This window comes from Gouania willdenowi, chromosome 18 (assembly GCF_900634775.1).
Source record: "Gouania willdenowi chromosome 18, fGouWil2.1, whole genome shotgun sequence".
NCBI lineage: Eukaryota > Metazoa > Chordata > Actinopteri > Blenniiformes > Gobiesocidae > Gouania > Gouania willdenowi.
Window position 1 is genome coordinate 6,023,027 of NC_041061.1, and position 23,776 is coordinate 6,046,802.

Consider the following 23,776-nt stretch of genomic DNA (forward strand, 5'->3'; position numbering starts at 1 on the left):
TAGTTGTACATATTTGACAGTATATGCTCATTGAGTGTGTAACGTGTAGTACGTTGGTATGCGATTTTACACTTTATGCACTTTTTGTTCAGTATTTTGTCTTAGTCTCTGTTAAATTCTGTGAAACTGACACTAAATCACAGTTAATAAGCCAAAAAAATAGGAACTTAACAGTGTTTCAGCTGTTTTTTAATCTTTAGGAAAGATTGTATGTATCATTGTGGAATTTGTTTGTTTGGTTTTTGGCAAAATATTGATTATGGTAGAATTGCTGCATCTTAAACCATGTATCATGATTCAAATCGTGAGTTACACTGTGGTTCTCAACCCTACCCATGAGTGCTGAAATCAGTGTTGGCTGTTGGTTCAATCTGATCTCTTGATTCCCAAATTCTAATCTGGCAAAGCTAACTTTGATTGAATAGAGGAAGACTTGAGGACAAAGTAGCATTAAGAGAGATGAAGGCTTCGGTGTAATTTGATGTAAGGGTCGGCAGAGAAAAGAGGCCGCCTGTAAAACCTGCTAGGGTCTCAGCAGGTGCTCGTCTCCTTTGCCATGCATGACCAAATTTAGAGCAGCTCCTAATCCGGGACACATGGGCCAAACCGCAGAGAAGGCAAGGAGGTGCAAGAAGGAAAGAGGTGAAGCCTGGGAGAAGGAAGGAATAGCCACAGAGGAGCAGCTAATTTAGGCAGAAAAGGAGGAGTTGGGCGAGGCTAAATCGGGTTTTGCTATGAGACACCAGCGGGCAGCTGAGAGGGCAGGATTCCTGAGGGAAACTGTAAGAGTCCAAGACGGAGGGCCCTTACGGAAGGAATGGATTTAAGAACATGACGATATGAACAGAAGAACCGTGAATGTGTTGGGAACCCGAGGAGGGTGACGCCGTGCCTTCAGCGACGCGGAGATCTGAGAGACCAAAGCAGCGGGAATCAAACCAAAGAATGTTCCACCAATAAAAACTGCAGATACAAACGTAATGCAAGAATACTGAATCCAAACAATCCTCAGTTCTTGTTACAAAGACACACTAACAAGAACAGTATACACTATTTCTACATTGTACTTTCCCTGCATGCCCCTGTGTTCCCATACCTGTAAGCTGCTGGAACTGTGAATTTCTCTTGGAGATGAATAAAGTATCTATCTATCTATCTATCTATCTATCTATCTATCTATCTATCTATCTATCTATCTATCTATCTATCTATCTATTTTGGCTGTTATTTGATTGTACAACATAAACAAGCAAAAGTCCAACAAAACAAGCCCAAAAACACCCTAAACAAACTCCACTAGTACAGTATAAGCACATACTTTTCAAGTATCTTCTCCAATTTATTTTTTACCAATAACCTCTTCCTTCGTCAATGATGGACCGTCAGGTGTACTTGTGGCTTGACTTGATTGGGGAATGTCGGCAAGGTAAAAAAAGATCTTAACGGGTCTTGGAAAAGGATGGAATGTGGAAGTGGAAAACTTCAGAAGATTCAGAATTTGCTCAACTGTTGTTACTCAAAGCAACTGGATATTAGAAAAACCAGCCGATTTACACCATACCCTTATTGCTGTTTCTGCCACTGTCATGAGCCTTCTGTTTGCTAGAATTACCTAAAACCTTTCAGTATTAGTTTTGGTTTGTTATTTCCTTGAGACTCTATTTGCCCAGTGGCCCATTAACATCTGCATTTCCAACTTGTTTTCAAGTCCAATAGCAACTATTGGCCATGTGACCTGTGAGGTAACAAAACACAACAAGGAGGTTACCTCAGTTCAGAAATAAAATCAAATCCGCATCTCTAAAGTTCTCGGTCATTTTAGAAGCACTTCCCCTTGATCTTGATCAGGGCCAGAGATCATCTTCTCTGAAAAGACTTTTCCTTTGGGTAGAAAGTTCCTCCGATGCAAATGTTGTATGGGAGTGTCTCGCCATCTTGAATTTTGGGGAAAGGTTGTCGAAACCCTTGCAAAAGGAACGAGAGCTGGCTTTTCGAAGGAGCAGTACAACTCCTAAACAAAGACGTCTGTTGGACAGAAAGAAACCCCTCCCTAACATCGCAACCCCTCTCCAAATCTTCTTAGACATTTCATGTCTTGAACTAACATTGGTAGGAATTAGTGAAGCCAAGTCAAGCAGGGTGATATCAGGGTTAAAAGATCGGTTGTCTGGATAATTTTAATAAGAATTCCAGACAAGCCACGGAGCTTTTGAAGCCACTCTCCTCTCAAAGTCGTTTATGAACAGCTGAATTAGCACAACTGGCTGTTATCTCATCGTCTGGATGAACTGCGAGGCCTGTGGTGGTCATAAAGTAACTCCCCCTCCCCACGCAAACATCTTCGCCCCTTGTTGTTCCACACCTGTCCGTCCGTCTCGGCATGGCTCGGCTTGACAGCTTCTTCTTGTAAAATGAGGTCACGGTAGTCGAGCTGAATGCTTGTCATTTCAACACTGTTTGCTCTGAGAAATGAAGGCTGCTGACCCTCCACACAGCTGACACAGGATACACACATGTCCCCACAAATACACACACAAACACACGGTGTGTCCCATCTAATGAGGCTCAGGAGATCTTCATCGCTGTTATTGCTCAGTTGTCAGTCAAACTGCTGACACAACCACCAGCCTCGAAGGGGAACCCATGAGCAACAACTGTTCTGTGTGACTTTGTCAACACACACAAGCACACTTCAGGTCAACACAATGCAATGCCTAAAGATAAAGCTGCGTCTCGTGGGAACGTTGATTTAGCATATGGCCGTATGAAGAAAGCCACTGCTGAATAATCGCCTTGCGCCTTTAAGTTACCGTACTCATTCCTCTCGGGCTTCCATGTGTGTGGAGGGAACTCTTTGAACAATCAAGAATTCAGCGTAAGAGTTTTTGTTCTTTGATGTTAATATTGTTTTCTTTTCTGCTCTGTTTCAAATCTTTGGTGTCTTGACATCCCTTTTATGTCTTGATTATGTATTTATTTATTTTTTTAGTTGGAGTAAAATTTTCATATCGGGAGACCTTTTCTTCAAGCCCCTTGAGCAGGAGTAGGCAATTCCAGTCCTCGAGGGCTGGATTCCTGAGACTTTTAGATGTGTCCCTGCTCCAACACACCTGGTTGAAACCAATGTGTTCTCATCAAGCTCTGCAGAAGCATGTTAACAAGCCATTCATTCGATTTGGGTGTGTTTTCTGTCTGCGTTGTCTGGTAGCAAGATAACTTGAAAAGTTATGAATGAATTTGGATGAATTTTTCAGGAAAACTGATAAATGAGACAAGGAACAGGTGATGTTCTGACTACCAAAAGAAAATATATAGATATGTATATCCCATTAATTTTCCCATCCACACTGTGGAACTTCTGTAAAATTCTGTTGTTACTGTTGATGATGTCATCAGTCCTATGATACAGTGATGACATTGGTATGATAGAACATGTTAAATAAGCCTGTGGATGTTAACATGCCGAAAACCAATCGTACAAAGAGAGAATAAAAACATCAGGCAATGCTCCGTGCACGTTATGCTGAATCATCTTTTGGTGGTGATCTGGATTACCAAAAATTAGAATATACCACTCGTGGAAATCACAATATGAGTGGATGTGAGCTGTGCCTGAGCCTGCTCCTTTAAGCGTGGTGGGTTATGGGTAATGTAGTAGTGGTACAAAACAAAAAAGTAGATTGAAAGATAAATTTTCCCTGGTCGTCAGGAGGCAAATTCATTCGCATAAACACGCACGCACGCACACTTGTTGTCAGCTGTTTGTGACTGCAGACGTGCTAAGCCGCTCTGCTTTTTCCTCCTCTGACTTTCCTTTGATTACACATCACCTCTTTACATTTGTTCCAATACAAAAACACTTTCTCTGCAGGTACAGTATACTGACAGATCTATAACCACTGGCTATTAAATGTGGCTGATGAATAATATTTTTATTTAGTTCCTATTTGTATATGAATAAAGATATGCCAAACATGCACATGTCCTGACAGATTTTGATTTTCTCTATTAGGTACAGTGAGTATCGAAGAACTCTTTTTCCCTTTGACCAAAATAATAAATGTAAAAATTGATGGATGAGTAAAATAAATAAATGACCATATATATGTGTTTCCGAAACATTCTCCACTTCTCTTCACAAATGGCATTCATGAAGAAACAACCGCCGTTGAAATCTGATACAATCCACGATCAAAGCCTTTCCGACATCTGATAAACTACACCAAAATCATAGCTTAAAATTTAATCATAGCTCTAAGTTGGTGGTTTTAAGCCTCGCAGTAAGAAATGGTCCAGACAACAAACAATCCCACGTTGATGATTTTATATCAATAAATGTGTACGTCACAACATACACTTTGTTGGATTTCAGTAGCTGCGCAAAATCTAAATAACACAATAGAAATTGGTAATGGAAACACCTGAATTTAGAAAAGAACTTTCAAATATTGCTAAAAAGGTTTTACGCTTTCATGAAGAGCTTTTTCAGATGTTTCGATGTTGAAATGTATCGCAAATGCATGATGGAAACACTTTATCCGCAATTACACTTCTCTGAGAAAACAAGGCACATTTTTAGCTCTATACTTATACAGTATAGTATATATATATATATTATTACTGCCACATTAGACAAGAAACAACAAAGATATGGAGAGTGTTATAAGGAGATTCCTTCCTGCAGTGAAGACTCATGGTGAGAGATCACGAGAGTTACGAGGCTCCAAAACAACCTTCAATGAAAACACGTTCATTACACTTTTTATTCTAGAACTATTGCTTTTATATTGTGAAAACCTGTAATGGAAATACAGCTTGTGTGACTGTCTTTAAAATGGATCATGTCTTAGATTGAGCTCCTTGTTTAGTTTGTGATTAATTTATGCCTGGTTGTGGTTTCCTGTCTCCGTCTGTGGGTGTTGGATCCTTTTGTCTTGTCAGTGTGTGTGTTGAGAGGAGAGTGATTAGCCTCCCTCTGTCTCCACTCAGCTGTGCCTCATCGCCTGATCGCCTCCATCCACTATGTGAGGAGTGTGTGAACACTTTTTTCACTTCTCCTTCACGCGCTCACCCTTCTCTAGCCTTGATACGACAGAAGTCCCAGAAATAACTCCACAATGCATTCTGTATTCATTCCATTGTTCAACTTGAATTATTTACTACTACAGTCGTGCACTGTATGCGCATTTTGCATATGAAATGTTTCAATTTGTGAGACAAAGTCAAACTAACTTCTAAAATGTATCTTTTAGTATATTTTTTTATTTTAAACTTTTATTTATACAATAATTAACGAATGTTAAAATGTTCATTTTAACGTAAAAGTTTATTATTTAGCTTCTAAAAACTAAAATGAATGAACTAAATATGTAATATTAACAATACAGAAAATGTAGAGCATGAATGAATAGTAAGAGTTCATAAATATTATCAAATAAAAAAGAAAAGCATCAGTTTTTCAAACATTGTTTAAGGCTAAATGTCAGTAGTCAAACTTCTGTGCATCTTATCCCAATATAACACTGGTATTTATGTCTCCTGCCGGGTCACACCTGTCCACCACAGTTACCTTGGTCTCACACACACACACACACACACACACACACACACACACACACACACACACACACGTGAGACAAACACAACCTGCTCACAATAATAGCTGCACATAAAAACACAGAGCATCGTGTTTATAAGGTCACTCAGACACAAACCTGCACTCGTCATCATAGAACGCACGCACACGCATAAAGAATTCTTCCGATTGTTTTATTTTGAAAGATGAAATCTGCATAATCATTTTAATGAAAAATAATAATGATGAGGTTGTTTCTCATTTGATACAATGACAGAAGCTGCAGCTCCAAATGTCAAAAAAAAAAAAATCCATCCACACTCATAATAACTGTCATTGATCACAGTTGTAGTATTGTTTACTGTTTTTATTACAAAATAAGAGGTAACACAAATGTAAATAAAAATAGAAGCCCCTTGAACAAAGAGTTACACTAAAACTGTTTTTTGAGCTTTAATGTTCAGATTTTGTATCATTTAAAATATTTTCCGGTGTTTTATTAACACTTAAAGCAGTCATTTTTTTTAATGAATGAAACATTTTGGTAACTACTTTATTTTACGTTCATGCATAAGGCTGACATTACACATCATTATTTGTCTTTAGCATGAATAAGGTGTCATGAAGGCTGTCATTAAGTGTGGTTCACTAAATTATGAAACCTTTGGAACTATGTTGGCATTTTTTGGGTTAGGTGGAGGGATCTAGTGGGGTTAGGGGTTATGACTTCTCGCCGTCAATGACTTCTCACCGTCAACGACTTCTAGTCCACAACGAATGGCTTGGTCAAAGGGGAGGGGCCAGGGTTGGACAATGCACTGTGAACGCTGAAAATTTGTCAGATACAAAATTGGTTCCGTGGCCACCCCTCACCCGTACAATAGCCTACTTTGGCTCGCCCACATAGTGCCGTGTCTCACTCGTTATAACGTTTAGCTGATAACCAGACTTGTAAAAATGGCTGGTATGCAGAAGTGGAACAGGAAGGAGATTACACATGTTGATGAACTCTTCTGTTACTGTTTCTTTAATGAAACACAAGCTTCTCCTAGCCAATCAGTGATCAGGGATTTAGTCTTAATAATTAATTTTCCTTTTGATTTTCTGTTTAATTCGATTGGCAAATGTTCATTGTTAACTAACTGAAGTCTGACAGGGAAAACGGTTGCCGGTTGTATTGACATGAGAAACCAACACAAACCAACAAACGGTCATTAGACTGACACTACACATTAATTTGTCTGTAAATCAATATATATAATCATCTATATACGTGTAAGTAATTTTGGCATTTGGTAAAAAAGTATGTGTTTTAACTATTTTACTGTTGTATTTGCTGTGATTTACTGTTAATTCCAGTAAGTTCTTTTTGTCTTAATTTTCAGTAATACGTTAAGGTTTCTTTTATTCAGAAAACTGTTTCTTTAGGGGAATTTACTTTGATCTTCCGGAAACTTACTTTGATCTCCAGGAAATGTACTTTGATCAAAGTGAATTTCCTGGAGAACAAAGTAAATTGAAAAACAGTTGTCTGAATAAATGAAACCATAACATATTATGTGATTTACTGTTTCATACAGCTTTTAGTGCTCTTTTCGACTGATTTAACAACTGACCTTTTCCACCATGGGACTATTAGTGTTGTCTCTTACATGCTCATGTTGTACAACAATTAAAATATCTAGTTTTCCCTTTTAAATAAAGACTTTAACGTGAATTACTCACAATGTTTCACAGATGAATAAAAGTTAAACCAACGTTGAAAGGAAAAAAAAAAAAACATTTCGTGTTTGATTTTAAAATGTAATTTTTTTTCAATAAATATCATCACTTATAATATATTCTGAAAACCTTAAAATTGGTCTATTTGAACAAAAATGGAGTCATAAAACTTACTAATCAAATTTCCGGGTGTGAGAAACTTTCCTCCACCATCATCCACCATAAAAACCATGTACAAACTGACTTCTCTGCTCAAGCTAACTCAGTTCCACCTGATACGTGTGTGTGTATGGCGTCCCTCCGTTATTATCAGCCTGTTATTCATGAAGGATTACAGGCTGAGCGTCCATGGCCCCAGTCCAAACCCACAGACTGATGTTAAAGGATCAAAGGCCTCCAGCACCTCCTAAACAAAGCATGTGTTCTGCTGACGGCTCAAGACTTACAAATGGATTCATTTAAATAATTATATAACACCTGTGACACGTTGAGATAGAAAAGCCACTGTTTTACGAAGTAAAAGAAAACAAAACATTGCTCTTTTTTACAACATTAAAGTGTAACTAAATCCTGGGGTTTTTGGCTGGAAATAAAAAAAATGCCTTGATTATGGGCGTGGCTCCTGGAGCAGTTAAGACATTGATTTTAAAAGCCCGATTTCAACCAATAGAGGGCAGTCACTCCTACATTTTTACAAAAAAATGCACCAAGACGAAAAACTTTGATCAAAAACTAAAGAGTTAGATGAGTATCAATCAACACGACTTCGTACCAAATACGGTTGGGCGTTTTTCAGATGCAGTGGGAATAACGACTTGTGTTAGAGTTGTGTACGATTGTGTGGTAGTACAGTGATTAAAATACAAACTTCATATTCAAGCCTCTTCGTACATCATTAAGAAAAAAGAAAAAAATTTCAAAGCACAAAAGTTTATTTGAATATTTTTTTTTAATAAAGCGTCATCATAATAAGAACAGATTGGTTATTATGTGACATAGATGCAAATATATTTTTCTGATCAGCAAAATTACAAATTGAGAAAAATCCCTAAATAAGACTAAATAATCATCTTAACTAGCTTATTCTACTCAAGGTTCTACTCAAAAGGTTTATAAGGGGCCAAGAAGAGCGCAAACTGGTGTTCCAAATGTAATACAGTAAGATAGGATCATACTTAATGAATTTCACTATGTGGACATTTGCTAAAAACTTTACACTGATGCATCTTTTCATCCATCTTGAATAAAAGGATATTAAATCTTTATTAGATCCTTCACTAATCCTGTCCTGTAATCAGAGCAGATTTTGTGTAATATGACCCTAAACTGTGGCATTGTCTCATTATCTATACCTGGTTATCCTGTGGTCGTTTACATCAGTGGTTCTCAACCTCAATGTCATTTAAAAAAGTAGGAACAATGAGTTTAAATTGGCATGACAAATCGTGAATGTGGTTAAATTGGCAACACTATGCATGATTTATGGTGAAAAGTGACAATAGGTCAACATATGCAACATTAGGTGGTGGAAAGGGTCAATAAGTGCCGAATATGTCTGGAAAGTGGAAAAAATTTGCAGAAAAGGCATTGAAATTTGATGGAGAAGTGGCAGAAATGGGAGTAATGTAGCAAAAAATTTATCAAAAGGAGAAAAAAGATGGCAAGAAAAAGTGATAAAATATTGCAAGTTTGGTGTAGTCGGCGAAAAAGGGTAAAAATAAGCAAAATGGGCTCAAGTTGTTGAAAAATATTCCTAGTTTCTTGAAGGCGTCTGATGACCGCCTCCCAATGTCTCACAACTCCAAATGGGGTCCTGACCCAAAGATTGAGAACCCTTGGTTTACATGATGAAGAGTTAAATTTAAGGGGCAAAAATGTAGATTTTTTCACCCACTTGAGATCAAAATGAGATGTAGATGCTGACTGGCTGAATAAAACTGTTGTTTTCACTTTGCTCCACCGTGAAGGACACAATGTCTAAGCAACACTTGTACACTACGTTATCAAATAACCAATAATTATTTTGTTGCTCTGCTGATAAAAACACACAATCAGCAGCCTGAGCGCTGTTATTCACGCACCCATTTTGTTTCTTAATCATTGCATATAAAGACGGTTGAACTGTTGGAGTGTGTGATTGATAGCAGGGGATAAAGGTGAGAGCTGCTTCATGGTTAGCATTAACATGGCTTTTTGGCTCTTTTGTATTTTAATGAGCTTCCAACCTGCACGATGATGCTCTACGTGATGTTGGTGGATTACGAGATCTTTTTCTCTGAAATAAGAGAGCGAGTTGACTCATTTCTAATGCTACTGAAAGCTACCTGGCTAGGTGCTAGCACTAGCATGCAAGTGTCAGAAGAATTCACAGGTGACCTTTCATACTGTTTGACAACCACAAATAAAGGTTATTTAGTGCACACGTCAGACAATCTTCCCACTCTGGTTTTATTTTTGCATTTGTAGGTTAGCATGTTTGAGGTAACTCCACACAAAAATCCTTCATTAGCATCATAGGCTAAGTACAAACCTGGTCTAGTCAATAACACCATTACAGCAACCTAAAGATGTATCAAAGTCCCATTGGTTAAAGCTTACAGTAATCTATTTGTTTAGTCATTTCAACGTTTTCTATCGCAAATCAGTTTTCGCTGAGTCGTTCAACCTGACGGGAAACACCCTTCGCCCATAAAATGAAACGGTTTCACAAACACCAAGTCGAACTCAATATTTTTCACGCATCTGCTGACTATCACTAGCTAAATGCTACAACTCTGTCATTACCAGAAGTTTAGCACATTAGCGCTTTGGCTAATTATTGTGAGGTGAGCTAGCAGCTAGCCTTGACAAAAACAAAAAAAAAAGTCTTTCTGAATGGTTGTTTACAGTGCACATTTTTGTAGTTTTTCTCACTTAATGCTAAAATTGTTTTTTTTAAAAGATATAATGCAATTCTGAATCAAGTACAATGCTGTTATGAGGCTAACAATGAATCAATGGTATTTCAACAATACAAATCATGAAATCTTAAAATGTATTAATTATTATTTATTGCTTATTATATTATTTGTTACTTATTTATACACTTTTGTGTTACTGTAATTTTGTCTCTTGCACTTGGTTTCTTTTTCTGAGGTTTTGTTTGATGTTTACATTGAATGTAAAAATCTATACCTTGTTCATTAAAGCATTTATTAAAACAATTAATTCAAAACCTCAACAACCAAGGAACGAGAAATTAGTATTTTGAGGTTTATTTCAAGGTGTTTCATTTGACATCGCCACACTTGATGTGGCGCGCAGGAAACTTGGCCACAATAAAAGTGGTCGGCGGGCGTGGCACATAAAAGGTTGGCTACAACGTCCTTTAAATGAACCACTCAGGAGTTCACAGCACCACCTTGTGGTGTAAAGTGATATTGCAGGATGGGGTGTTTCAGGTGTGGTTGAAGAACCTACAAAACAACTTCGAAATCAATGGAATTATCATTAATTTACAATATCGTAACTGAAATTATTCATAAAAAAGCTAAATGAATTGTACATTTGTTCATGGACTTTCCTCAGCATCCATAATGATGTATTCTGTCCTATTAAGAGAACCATCATATCAGCAGACTTAATACTGACCACTGGAACTATTAATAACTGCTGCATGTAGCTTGAGTTGGTTTATTAAAATAGGTTTAGAGTCTGTTTGATATATATATATATATATATATATAGATAGATAGATAGATAGATAGATATATAGATAGACAATTATTTGTTGTTGGTTGTCTTCAAACATATACAATATGAAGAATAAACATTCTAAAAATGGAATGGGCTGAAGCAGTAACCATCCCCAAACAGCATTAAATAAAAAACACAATAGAAACAACTCAATAACATTGGTATCCATCAGCTTATCAATTTGTTTCAATTGGTGCAAAACCTATTTTTTTAAATAACTTTTTAACATAGACATTAACTTAAAGTGATCTTCAAGATAATTCTAAATGCATCTTTTTTTAAATATTTGTTCGACATTTACTTTGTTCAAAAATGGAAACTCCTTAAATTGATAAAAGTGATATAATACCCAAAGGAACGCTTTTAATTCTTACTCGGAATAACATTTCTAACACTTTTAGCCTCACTTCATCTACAAGTTTTATTGTTCTAGATTTTTTTAACAGTTCGTTAGTAGGTGTTCAGAATTCCACTTAATGTCTTATTTGTAATGATCTATTTATAATTTCAATAATGGATCTTCATATGTTTTACATGCATTACCCCAGCTTTCTGAGCATTAGGCCAGGTAAGGCAATATAAGAGATGAATAAAGTTCAGACACGCTATATTTAATATACTTTTTGTTCTATGTAGAATACCAATAGTTTTTTCTATTATTCTCTATGTGCAGCTTCCAGCAAAGCTTATGATCTATGATGAAGCCCAATGACTTGGTCTCATAGACACGTTTGAACTCGTTCTGACAGAAAACTCGTGCTTTGAAGTCCTGATTTACTGAGCTAACGCACTCTAGCAGCACGTTGCTATCTCACTCCTCAACAAAACCCAAAAAACACAACTATTAAATTCTAAAAGTAGGTCAAATAACCCAAACTGAACCTGGCCCGTTAGCAAAACTTTAGTCTGGTTTATCTAGACTTCTTTGTCCACATGGCAACACATTGGAGACAGTTTTTTTCTGCTTTGGTATATTTTCTATTCAGAGTCACAGAATTCTCCAGAGCGGATGAAGAAAGTCACCGTCTTCGTCCGTCAATCATTGTTTCTACTTTTTGAACGGCGTGGCTGTATCACATGTTCGTACCGCGATGTGTGTGAGCTTTTCAGCCACCGAACCACGAACCAAGATGACTCACAGGAGCTCATTGGGCATAACTCACCGCTCATGCAAATAAAATACAGTGTAACACACACACACACACACACACACAGTGATGTACTCCTCAGCCCTTCACGCGGCCTCCTCAGGCTCCTCCGCTCACACTAAAGCAGTTTATAGAAGCCTCCCTACATGGACACGGCTTCTGGAATAGTAACTGCTACTTGATCTGACTGCAAGAAGCTCTCGCCTCTCCGCTTACGCCTGGACGTTGGCTACATACGCTTTGTGCGAGAAGCACTAAACAGACACATGGCACCGAACTGAGTGATCGTCACTGATATGACACAATTCACCTGGATTGAACTTCTAAACTTGACCGCGCAGATATCGAATATCACAAATATCGCCGAAGCTGTAGATCAAAAACAAAAAAGACCACCAGAAATTACATTTTTCTTGAATAATTAGTTGTGTTGCTGACTTTATCATTTTAGTCAGAAAAATGCTTTTTCAAGGTAAGAACCTTAGCTTAAAGGGTGTTGTGGCGAGGGCAGATCACAAGCTAAACTGGAATTCAACACATCTGGTATGAAGTTATCTAAAAACAACATTTTTGGGCTCAAAAATAAAACCAAGTATCAAAACATTAATGTTCGAGATCAGAAAAAGTCATTAGAACTTAATTTACCTAAACATAGTGCTAATCTATGCTGAAGTAGAGTTTTTTATTTATTTATCATTATTAAAGGCATAGTTTGAGTGATTTTTACCCCAAGGTAGTCTTCCAGATGATAAAAAAGATTCTATGCAAACCAAAGTGACCCGGCGTAGCTCCGCGGCGAGCGCCGTCTCGGGTAAAGATCAATAAATCAAAACCAGTTTAGACGAGAAAAGATTTGATTATGCAGCACCTCTGGATGTCTCCTCGCACACGGCACGACATCAGAACGAGTCCGTACATATCACATTACTGGATATTACTTTGGAAGATCAGACTTTACATCGTGGAAATGATTATTTGTAACAAAATGAAGTAAGAAAAGGTGGGTTTTTATGTTTAAAAGTAAAGATTGTGTTCATTTTGGTTTCCACATGTTGATTTTTAGAGGTAAACACACAATTTTGATGCATTTTTGCAGCTGAAAAGTCTTTGTTTTTTTTAAAAAATCACAAAAAATCTGTCACACAAACAAAACAGACCCGGACTCACAAGATCCACATTTTTGAATACAAGAGATAAACGGACATTTCTATGATTTATTTTGTGTATTTGCGTAAGTCAGCAGTTACCAGTTTGCTAATCCGTCAACTGAGCCGATAAGCAGACTGTCCGCTGGCTTGTGTAATGGATATTTATAGGTAATTGCTAGCATTCACTTAGCTAGCAGCTGAACTCTTGAACAATGTGAAACGGAAGATGGAGAAGACTTCATGGGAAACATTTGAGAAGCTTTCGGGCTTTTTTTTGTTGACCTTTTTAAATGTGTCAAGAGACAAGAAATGAGCTCAGGAAGTGCTAGCTAAAAGTAGCAAATTAGTGGCTAGGGATTTGTAGCACCAATACATGCCCAAACAATCAACTTTCTGACATTAAGGATTATTATTTGCCTCAGTGATGGAAAATTAAGAGAACAAAACACTAATTCATCATTAGACTAGGATTTAGTTCAAAACACAGTATGAATATCTGAGAATGCGATTTTTCGTTGTAGCTTCTTGATGCTAAATCACAGTCTAGATTTATGATTTCCTAACCCGAAGACATATACTGTAAACGAACACCCGCTTTGATTTCTGGTATTAGATTTTCCGTATGTGTGTGTTGACACGCGCTTCAACTAGCGCGTAGCAAAGGTTAGCGACTTTTTCCAGTGAAACTTTTAAGACAACAGCTGCTGCAGGGTTTTCCTTTCATATTCATTAGGTTTCAAAATGATGCACTTGGTTATATTTATGACTGATATCAGCGCCTTAAGCTCGATTTTAAATGCCAAGAAGAGCAAAGGAGTACCATGACCATACTATTCCCATGGGAGGTTTTAAAAGGATGTGGTTAGTCTTCATTTAGAAACCATTTATAAATAGTGAAATATTAAAAAATACGAGATTAATACTTGGTGCTGACAGAAAATTAAGAGGAAATTAGCTAAAAAGGTCATTAAAGAAGGGAGGGAAGCGAGCGCTAGCTGGCCAAGTTAAAGAGTATTTTTAGGAAGATGTTTATTTGTAGGTCTGTGAAACCAACCCAGGGGTGGATCTCCTTGCTTCTGTCTCTCTCTCTCTCTAGCATCTGTTGAGGTCTCTCAGCCTGTCACAGTCCTTCAACTCTGTAGGTGGGTGGGGGGACATTTTGCATTGACACAACAATTCAGTAGATTTACTGTAGCTGGTGTCGTCCCAACAGGTCAGTGGCAGTTCAGTCGTTTATGCCATTTTCCATTGGGAAAGAAATGCAGAAGGGAGTGATGTCACCAAAAACAGACTTGGGTGATTATTAAATATTAAACTGTAGCAGCAGATATGATAATAAAATGTTCAGGAAGAAAAACCAAAACTGATGCTTTAGTTGCATTGTCTGTTGGCGAAAAACAAAAAACAAAACAAGTCCATGTGCAAATTTAAGAGAATAAATGTAATTTAGCCAAACTAAATGGCACTTATTGGGGTTTCCCCAAAAAATGTTTTTCATAATCATAATACTAATACTTGTACTAAATACCCTAAATAACTGTATTTAAGTACATATTTTAACGTTAATATTTTTACAGCAGCTTGAAAAACAAATAACCAACCATGGGTGTAGGTTTTCATTTCTATCAATTTTGCATAATTTTTTAATTCATTTTTTAAAGACATGGGCATTAATAATAATAATAATAATAATAATAAATCAATTTTAAATAGCGCTCTTTTGGGACTCAAAGCCACTTTACAGAAAAATAATGAAATAATAAAAATAAAAAGGTTACAGAAAAGCACGTTTGAACAGGTGGAAATTAGCTGCTCTAGTTGTAATAACACAGATTTAATTTAAACACTTATTTTCTAAAACATTCTTCCAATAAATCCTAACGTGTGTAGTTGGAAAAATTAGTTATCATTAGTTAAAAATTTATATATATTTTTTTAAATGACGTTCCGAAGAAAAACACATCTGTAAAACTGCCTTTTTCGCTCACTTTCCAAGAAACTCCCAAGTACAGTTTCCAAAATGGCTACCGGAACAAGCTAGCTAGCTAGCTAGCTAACAATCCACGTATTTTACTTGATTTATTTTGGGTTAAATAAAGCAGTGGAGGTTTTTTCATGTGGGGTAAACACTTAAGAGAGTTATCTCTAATGTTTTGTAGGCATCACTTGTATGTTTTATGTGACCGGTGAGCTTTGAAATACAAATGCAAATCGTTTAGCTTTTGGCGCAACTTAACTGTCACCATGGCAACAACAAGAAATAAATGAATGATAAAATAAATACATATTGTACTTTTTTATCATCAAAATCCGAAGCTAATAACAAAGGAATTGAGTAATATATAAATAAAAGATGCCATTATTTCCTTTATTTTTTTTATATTTTTTGATGAGCGCTACGAGATGAATATTGTTGTATTTAATTGGCACCATATAACCAAAGTTGAATTGAATACATTTGAATTGTTTTTAGAGTTATGAATTAAAATGTAATTATTAAATAAAAGTTTCAGCTCTCGTTTAATTTAATTCTGACCTCAGATTAATTAAACGTTTAAATTTTACATTAAACATGGTTAGGGTTAAAAGGTGTCAAATGAATGAATAAAATAAGCAAATTAAATCCCTAATTTCTATATCGTTTATATATATATAGTTTTAAAGATGTTCATTAGGGGAAAGTTACATTTAAAGATTTTAAGTGTGAGAACAACTTTGAAAAGTTTTTGTCTGTCAATTTGTGGAGTAAAAATAATGGAACAGAATGACTGTGTAAATAAAACAATGTATAAAGGTCTAAAGAAATTATTTTCACCAGTACAGGAGTGAATCTGATCACTATTCACCAGTTATTTATTGTTGGTTTTTTTTTCTCCTGTTTTTTTAAGATTAGCTATGGACTATTTGTGAATATGTGGATTGTTTAATGATATATGGTAATGAATTGTATTATTAGTTGTACTAAAAGCTAAATCTGCAGTGATTAATGGGTTAAATAAGTTTATATATTCTTCCTACTCCTTTTGGCACATTTAAGTTGAGAAGTTTAAGTGTTGGTGGATCATATCAATGGTTTATTTCTGCTGTTGTAACTAATCATTTTTATTTTTTCATTTTCTAAACAGTCCTTGGGAATAAAGATGAGAACCAGTCAGTCCTTCAATAAACACAGTAAATAAACCTTCTTTAAAAGGTTAAAGTGGGACAAAAATGGTCTTAAATGCACTATTGGTTGATTCAGTGTTGCGTATAATTGAGAGGGAGATTTTTAATCGTGTTATTGTTGATTTAATGTTTTTACTGCTGATTTTAATGTTCATTTTGAAGCTGTTGAAAGTTTTTCTGTTGCACTTTTTGATCATAAAAAGCACATTAAATTCTCTCGCCTTGCCTAGGAAGACTTTTGGGAGGGTGGGATTATATTTAGACGGTCTGCAAGGCAATCAGGGGGAGCTGAAAGACAACACTGAGAAAGTTCCAAGGCCTAAAATATCTGCCCATGCACACACTTTATGCCAGGTGCTAGGACAGCGTCAGACTGGACCCTTTTTTTTTACACCAGTATCCCCAGTATAATCCCATAATCTCCTGTAAACATGTTGAAAAAACTGGTTGCCGATGGCGACCCTGTACCCCTACCTTTCTCTGCTGCTTCTCCCAGGCCGGGTCCAGCAGCAGGTCCCTGTCCCAGTCCTCCTCCTGGGTCATGTACTCTTCATGCTGGATGGTGTAGGAGTTGCTGTACGTGATGTGGGTTTCGACAGCTGTCATGGTTCCAAAGCCTCTGTCAGGACCTCACAGTCCCCCCCTCAGATACAGAAAAGACGGATTAAGGCTCGGATCAAGGAACCGCAGAGACCAGAACTCCACTGGTGCGAGGTGCCTGTGAGGAGGTGGTTTCTCCCTCTACCAGTAAGACCCTTGCTGGCCGGTGCTCCTTTCCTGGTCAAAAGTGGCACACGTGACCGCACCCCAATAAGTAGGGTGTGAGAGGCGGGCTATGGGGGGATGTAAGTGGTCTGCGGCTCTGTCTGTTACGCCCCTGGGGGTCGGTGGAGGTTTTTATGGCCTGTGAGGTGCACCTGTTGCTGTTAGTGATCCTCTGTGAGAGCAACAAAGATCTGTGAAGACTCAAGTAAATATCAACCAATCAGACACTGTAATACAGTAAGAATCAGAGAGATTCATCAGATGTTGATAGATAGGGGGCCAAATCTGGCCCTGTAGAGCAGAGGTTCTCAACCTTGGTGTCAAGACCCCACATTTGGGGTCATGAGACACTGAGAGGGGGTCGCCAGATGCCTTTAAGAATCTGAGAATATTTTTTGAACAATTTTAGCCCATTTTTGCTTATTTTTACCATTTTTCTGCAACTACACCATCACTCTCTCTTGTCATATTTTTACTCCTTTTAATGCATTTTTGCTACATTACTCCCATTCATGCCACTTCTCCATCACATTTCAATTCCCAGTCCTGACCCCATGGTTGAGAACCCCCGCTCTAGAGCGTACAGTTTGACCCACAGTGTAATTAAGGTAATTAAGTTCAGTTGTAGATGCCTTATTTCCTATAATATAATCCAATATATTTTGAAATGTTTTTATCACAAGGCTGCAGTCATTTTTATTTGGAACTCTATCTTCTTCTAAAATCCTGCAATTTTTCCACAAACAATCCCACAAACAATTCCACAGGGATTCAAAATCTCTGAAATATTTAGACTTCCACATGTGTGTGGGTTTGGATGCTCTGTGGCCTGGATTTGGCCCACAGACCTTTAGTTTGACTGCTTTAGTTTAGTTTAGAAGAGCAACTTGCAGCATTATTTTCATGCCGCTGCTGTTGGGGTTCTATTTTTTTGCATATTATTGTATATTTGTATTATGGTTGTATATGTTCTATTTATATTACTGGTGCTTTTTTGGGGGGGGGGTCTGTTTTTATTCTTTTAGAATTTTACTCTACAGTATTTATTCTTTTAGGTTAACGAGAACTTTGGAACGTTATTTTGTTATGCACATAATGACAAATAAAAATCCTTGGATTATTTACACTGTAAAACCCAAGAATCTGTGTTTTTTTTATCATGTGGTTTTATTCTCATTTAGTGTGTGTTTGGAGTCAGTTTGTGTTATTTTGTTTTTAATATGTTATGATTTCATTTATTCTGACAACCGAGTTTCAGGAAATTTACTTTGATCTCCTGACATGTTTCCACTGTCAACTGCCAGTCTTCTTCAGAGGCGTCTGCTGATGATATTTGAAAGTCTTTCATTCCTAGGCCACTAGGTGGAGCAGGAGTGATTAAAACTGCTTTAAAGCCAGATGGCAAGGGTTCAAATCTGAACCCTGGACAGGTTTTTTCAGCCTGCGACCCCCAAAATAAATGAAGGTTCCAGAGACAAGGAACCCCCACTGTACCTGAAGGTGGTTGAACACAGACACGAACATTGAATAACATGTAACAATGTCATTTAAAAACCAACACTTGGGCGCACACACCAGACCCGTCGCCAGACCTCGGTTTTTAGGGGGGCATGTAAAAAGCATGGGTGGGCACAAGTATTATTATTATTCTACTTTTTTTAGCTTCACTGACACAATTCTATACCCAATATAATGGGCTCAGATATATACAGAGACACTTTTTTTTAATAATTAACACCAAATACACACTTACACTCATGCGCACACACCAACACTCGTGCGCCCACACACCAACACTCGTGCGCGCACACACTTGTTACGCACACGCACTAACATTTTTGCGCCACACACCAACACTCTTACACGCACACACCAACACTCATACGCGCACACACCTGTTACGCACACACACCAACATTTTTGCGCCGCACACCAACACTCTTGCGCGCACACACCAACACTTGCGCGCACACACCAGACCCGTCGCCAGACCTCGGTTTTAGGGGGGCATGTAAAAAGCATGGGTGGGCACAATTATTATTATTCTACTTTTTTTAGCTTCAGTGACACAATTCTATACCCAATATAATGGGCTCAGATATACAGAGACACAGATTTGAACCCTAACACTAATAGAATCTGAAGCTTTTCATCTATTTCACCTTGTGGGTGCCCAACTGTTTCTTAAACTGTAAAGTCCCAGAGGTTCTTGAACACTCTTGCTTGGGTTGGTACCGGTCACTGGATCAGCATCAGCATGTAGAGTAAGATTTGTGTAGATTTACAATCAAATAATAATCATACACATTGTTTCTTTACAATTTTAATTAACTATATCAAAAATGAGCTATTATCCTATTTAAAACAAATATGTTTTTACCTGTGTCACAAGTGGGTGGGCACAATGCTTGTGCTGGGCAGGCCCCCAGGGCAAAGGGCCTGAACATATGTGACATTAGGTGGAAAAAGGGTTTTTAATGTAGAAAATGTCTTGAAAGTGGAAAAAATTTGTAGAAAATGCATTGAAATTTGCTGGAACAGTGGCAGAAATGGGAGTAAAAATGTAGCAAAAATGCATTAAAAGGAGCAAAAGTATGGCAAAAAAAAGTGATGAAAATGGGATAAAATATGGCAAGTTTGGTGTAGTGCCTGAAAAAGAGTAAAAAATAAGCAAAAATGAGCCCGACCCCCTTCCAGTGTCCCGTGACCCCAAATGGGTCCTGACCCCAAGGTTGCAGAAAAAGAGTAAAAATAAGCAAAAATGGGCTCAAAAATGGTCAAAAAATATTCTTAGTTTTTTCAAGGCACATTTAGACCCTCTCCCAATGTCTTATGACCCCAAATGGGGTCCTGACCCAATGCTTGAGAACCTTTGGTTTAGATGACAAATAAAGAATAACAAAGGCTTTTAAGAAAGGAAGTTGATTTATTATTGGTTATAACATTTTATGCATACATGCTAACAGACACACACACACACACACACACACACACCACACACACACACACACACACACACACACAATGACAATCAACAACCTTTGTTCACCTTGTGATCAGATCCAGATCGATTTCCTCTTCAGTTGCGTCATCCGCTCGTCTTTGAAACCTCGTCTGATTTCTACATCAACCAATCAAACGCTGAGTTTAACTACACCAAACATGGTCCATTTACCTACTTTGAAGTCTTAGCTACTCGTGTGGGCGTCTCTAGAGACGTTACTGTGCTGCTGCTGCTGCTGACACAAGTAGGATCTGTAATGAAACGGACCAGACGTGGCCTCTGAGGACAATAACACATTTATACAAGAAGGGAGTGAACATACAGATTAAAAAAAAGATAAAGAAATAGAGCTTTAATATGGGGTGCAGATTGTAAAGTTGTGCATGCTAAAATAAAAAGCAACTTTTTGCAACATTTAGCAACAAACCACATTTATAAAACTGTATGTGAATTTTTTTCATGTTACTTTTGACCAGATTTACAGCAACACTTGTGAGATTTGTGATTTTTTTTTCTTGTAAAAATACAATGTCAATGTTAAATGTAAATATTTAATCTAAATCTTAATGTTAAATGTGAATCTTAAATGTTAAATCTAAATGTTACGGTGAAACAAAATATTTAGCTAATATGCAAATTCACCGGAATGAGCTTTTATGTTGGTACCTCCGGTGAATTTGCATATTACATAAATACTTAGTTTCACCCGACATTTAGATTTAACATTTAGATTTAACATGTTAAGTTGATGTTTCATTTATTCAGACAAGGTTTTTTTTTTTTCAATCTCCTGCTAGTCTTCATCAGAGGAGTTCTGCTGATCGCCTTTGATGGATCATTTGAAGTTTCACTTATCTTCCATGTAATAGTTCCAGCGAGATTAATTTTGTCTTCTTTTTGAATAGTATGTTAAGTTGATTTTAAAAAATTCAAGATTTCCTGAAAAACCTTGTCTGAATGAACAAAACATCAACTTAATACAGTATACTATTCAAAAAGAAGACAAAATTAATCTTGCTGGAAATGTTTAGATTTAAGATTTAGATTTACCATTTAGATAACATTCAGATTTTGATGCAACATTGACATTATATTTTTACGAGAAAATAAATATCACAAATTTCACAAATATTGCTCTAAATCTAGTCAAAAGTATCATAAAAAATTCACGCATTTTTTTTAATGTAGTTTGTTGATAAATGTTGCTGTTTATTTCAGTATGCGCAACTTTACAATCGGCGACCCATACTTTAAATGAACATTTGTTGGTATTTAAGGTCCACACCACTCAAAATAAGAGCATCAGTGCTGAAAGAAGAAAAGACTTCATTAAAAGCAACATGGACTACCTGTATCATCATCATCATCGTCATAGCAGCAAGACAAAGGACAGGGACGTGTGCAGCATTCAAGCGTCGCGGCTCGTCCACAGACGTTAACGGGAGGAGGAAGGAGAGGTGGAGGCGGGGGAGGAGGCGGCCTCACCAGTACAGTGCAACGAGCTTAGGGAGCAGTGTTAATTTTGATTGAGTTTTAGTCTTTGGACTAAAATACATCTTAGTTTACGGTAGTCATCGGCACTATTTCAGTTACAAAGTCTTATTTTAGAAAACTGGTTGAGTATATATAAGCACATTAAATTGTATATTCTTTGTCGGGATCCTTTAATTGAACTCCGTTCTAAGAATTTTACCGTACCGTCGCCTAGTAGTTTCCCACAATCCTTAGCGCTTCTCTGTAGTCCTTGTACTGCTTCTGGGACGTGTTTTAAAGATGTCGGTACTTCCGTAAAATCTGATCAAATAGATGTGATTATACAACAGTTGGTTCTGACCAACTAAGTAATTTGATTGGACAAGAGACATTCCATGAGTGCTGATATAGCGAAACAACAGCACTGTGACTTTTTACAGACATAATTATCACTACATTAGTCAACTTTCAGTTAGGAAATAAATATATGTGTTGTCTGGCAAGAGCCTCGTCTCCCTTCCGGTTGTGGACCCATTTGTTTTGGTGAATTTGCCAAATGAATGAAAAAATAAACAAATCGTAATTTGTCGCGTAATACCGCTGACTAATAAAATGCGCTTGTAGAACTGTTGTATATAAGCAATAATACACTGATTATCTACCACCTCGAGTGTGATATTGCTCATTTAATTTATAAATTCATCAAATCTAGTTATTCTAAGTAAATATAACATTAATTTTCTGACCCACTTGCTCCTTTTCAGGGTTGCGGGGGTCTACTGCTGGTGCCTATCTCCAGCGGGCACTAGCCGAGGGTACACCCTGGACAGGGCGCCAGTCCATTGCAGAACATGTTATAGAAGTTAGTCAAATCTAATTGATCTAAATCAACATAAATTAATTTTTTAAGGAGTTTCCATATTTTTTTTTTAAAGTAAAGTCAACTTATTATCATTAACTTATAGTTCTGATTGGATCCCTTCCAAAAAAAAAAAAAACTTTGTTTAATTGGATTTCGACGTTGACATTTTGAGTTTTAATTCGCATGTGATTTGTTTTAATTAGTCATAATCTAGTTATTGTCACATAATAAAATGTAGTAGATGAGAATTTTCAGTGAACAAAATTAACACTGGGGGGGGAGGGGGTTTAGGGAGGCCTGGGCGCATTCACCTAAGCACGGACAGCCTGGGCTTTAGTGAGAGAGCAAGGGGGGGTAGGGGTGGGGGGGAGAGGGCTGGAAGGAGGAGGAGTCAGGCTTGATTCTACTGCTGCCCAATTGAAAAAGTTAGTGTTTTCAGACTTTCTAATACATAAACATTCTATCCATTCCTCTCCACCTCCTTTTCCACCATCTCTTGTTTTGTTAGGCGAACAGAAGGACACACCAGACTTTTCTCAGGCCCATCTCGCAGGCGTAAACGGCACAGTGTGGTGAAAGCTGGCGTGCACGTAGCACAGTCAGGGAACAATCGCAAACAAGTCAGAGCACGTTACGAAACACATACCACCAGCCAGTCCAGCGATTCCAGTATTAGGGACACGAGGGGCTGCCGAACCAGAAAAGTCCTATAGGAGTCCTGAGATCGATGAGATCTACAGATCGGAATGGCCGCCGTGAGGGGCCGATCTTATAGGACGTTTCTGACTGGCTGTGAGGGACCCAAAGGGCGGGTATTAGCGGATCCTTACTGTAGTCTGAGGGTTTTAAAGGAGTTGGACTGGAGTTCAGATCCCTTCAACAAAGCGTTCGTCCAACACTGGAGTGTCTCTCTCTTTCTGTTACGTTACTGGGTCACACCTAATCTGTCCATGGCAACAGGCATAGATGAGCCTTACAGGAACAAAGGCATGATGGGAGATTTGGATCAGAAGGTTTTTTTTGGGGAAGTCGAGTCTGAGCTGGAGCCAAGAACCCATTTTCAAGGTGGCGGCGGTGATGGCGGCAGAAAAAGGAAAGCACTGTGTGGCATGTGAACGGCGGTGAAGGAAGGCGAGTGGGCTACAGGACGAGGATGAGGAAGGTGGAAAGAGAAGAGGG

At 37.6% G+C, this 23,776-nt stretch overlaps 1 protein-coding gene across 1 annotated transcript in view; it reads right to left on the minus strand.

Moving 5' to 3' along the window:
• actn3b (actinin alpha 3b) overlaps positions 1-17,323 on the minus strand; it is a 36,596-nt gene extending 19,273 nt beyond the window's left edge. Inside the window, 1 exon segment of the mRNA XM_028473859.1 lies at positions 16,968-17,323. Within this exon segment, the coding sequence (XP_028329660.1) occupies positions 16,968-17,099 (132 nt within the window). The 5' untranslated portion in view covers positions 17,100-17,323.
• Positions 17,324-23,776: the final 6,453 nt, after the last annotated feature.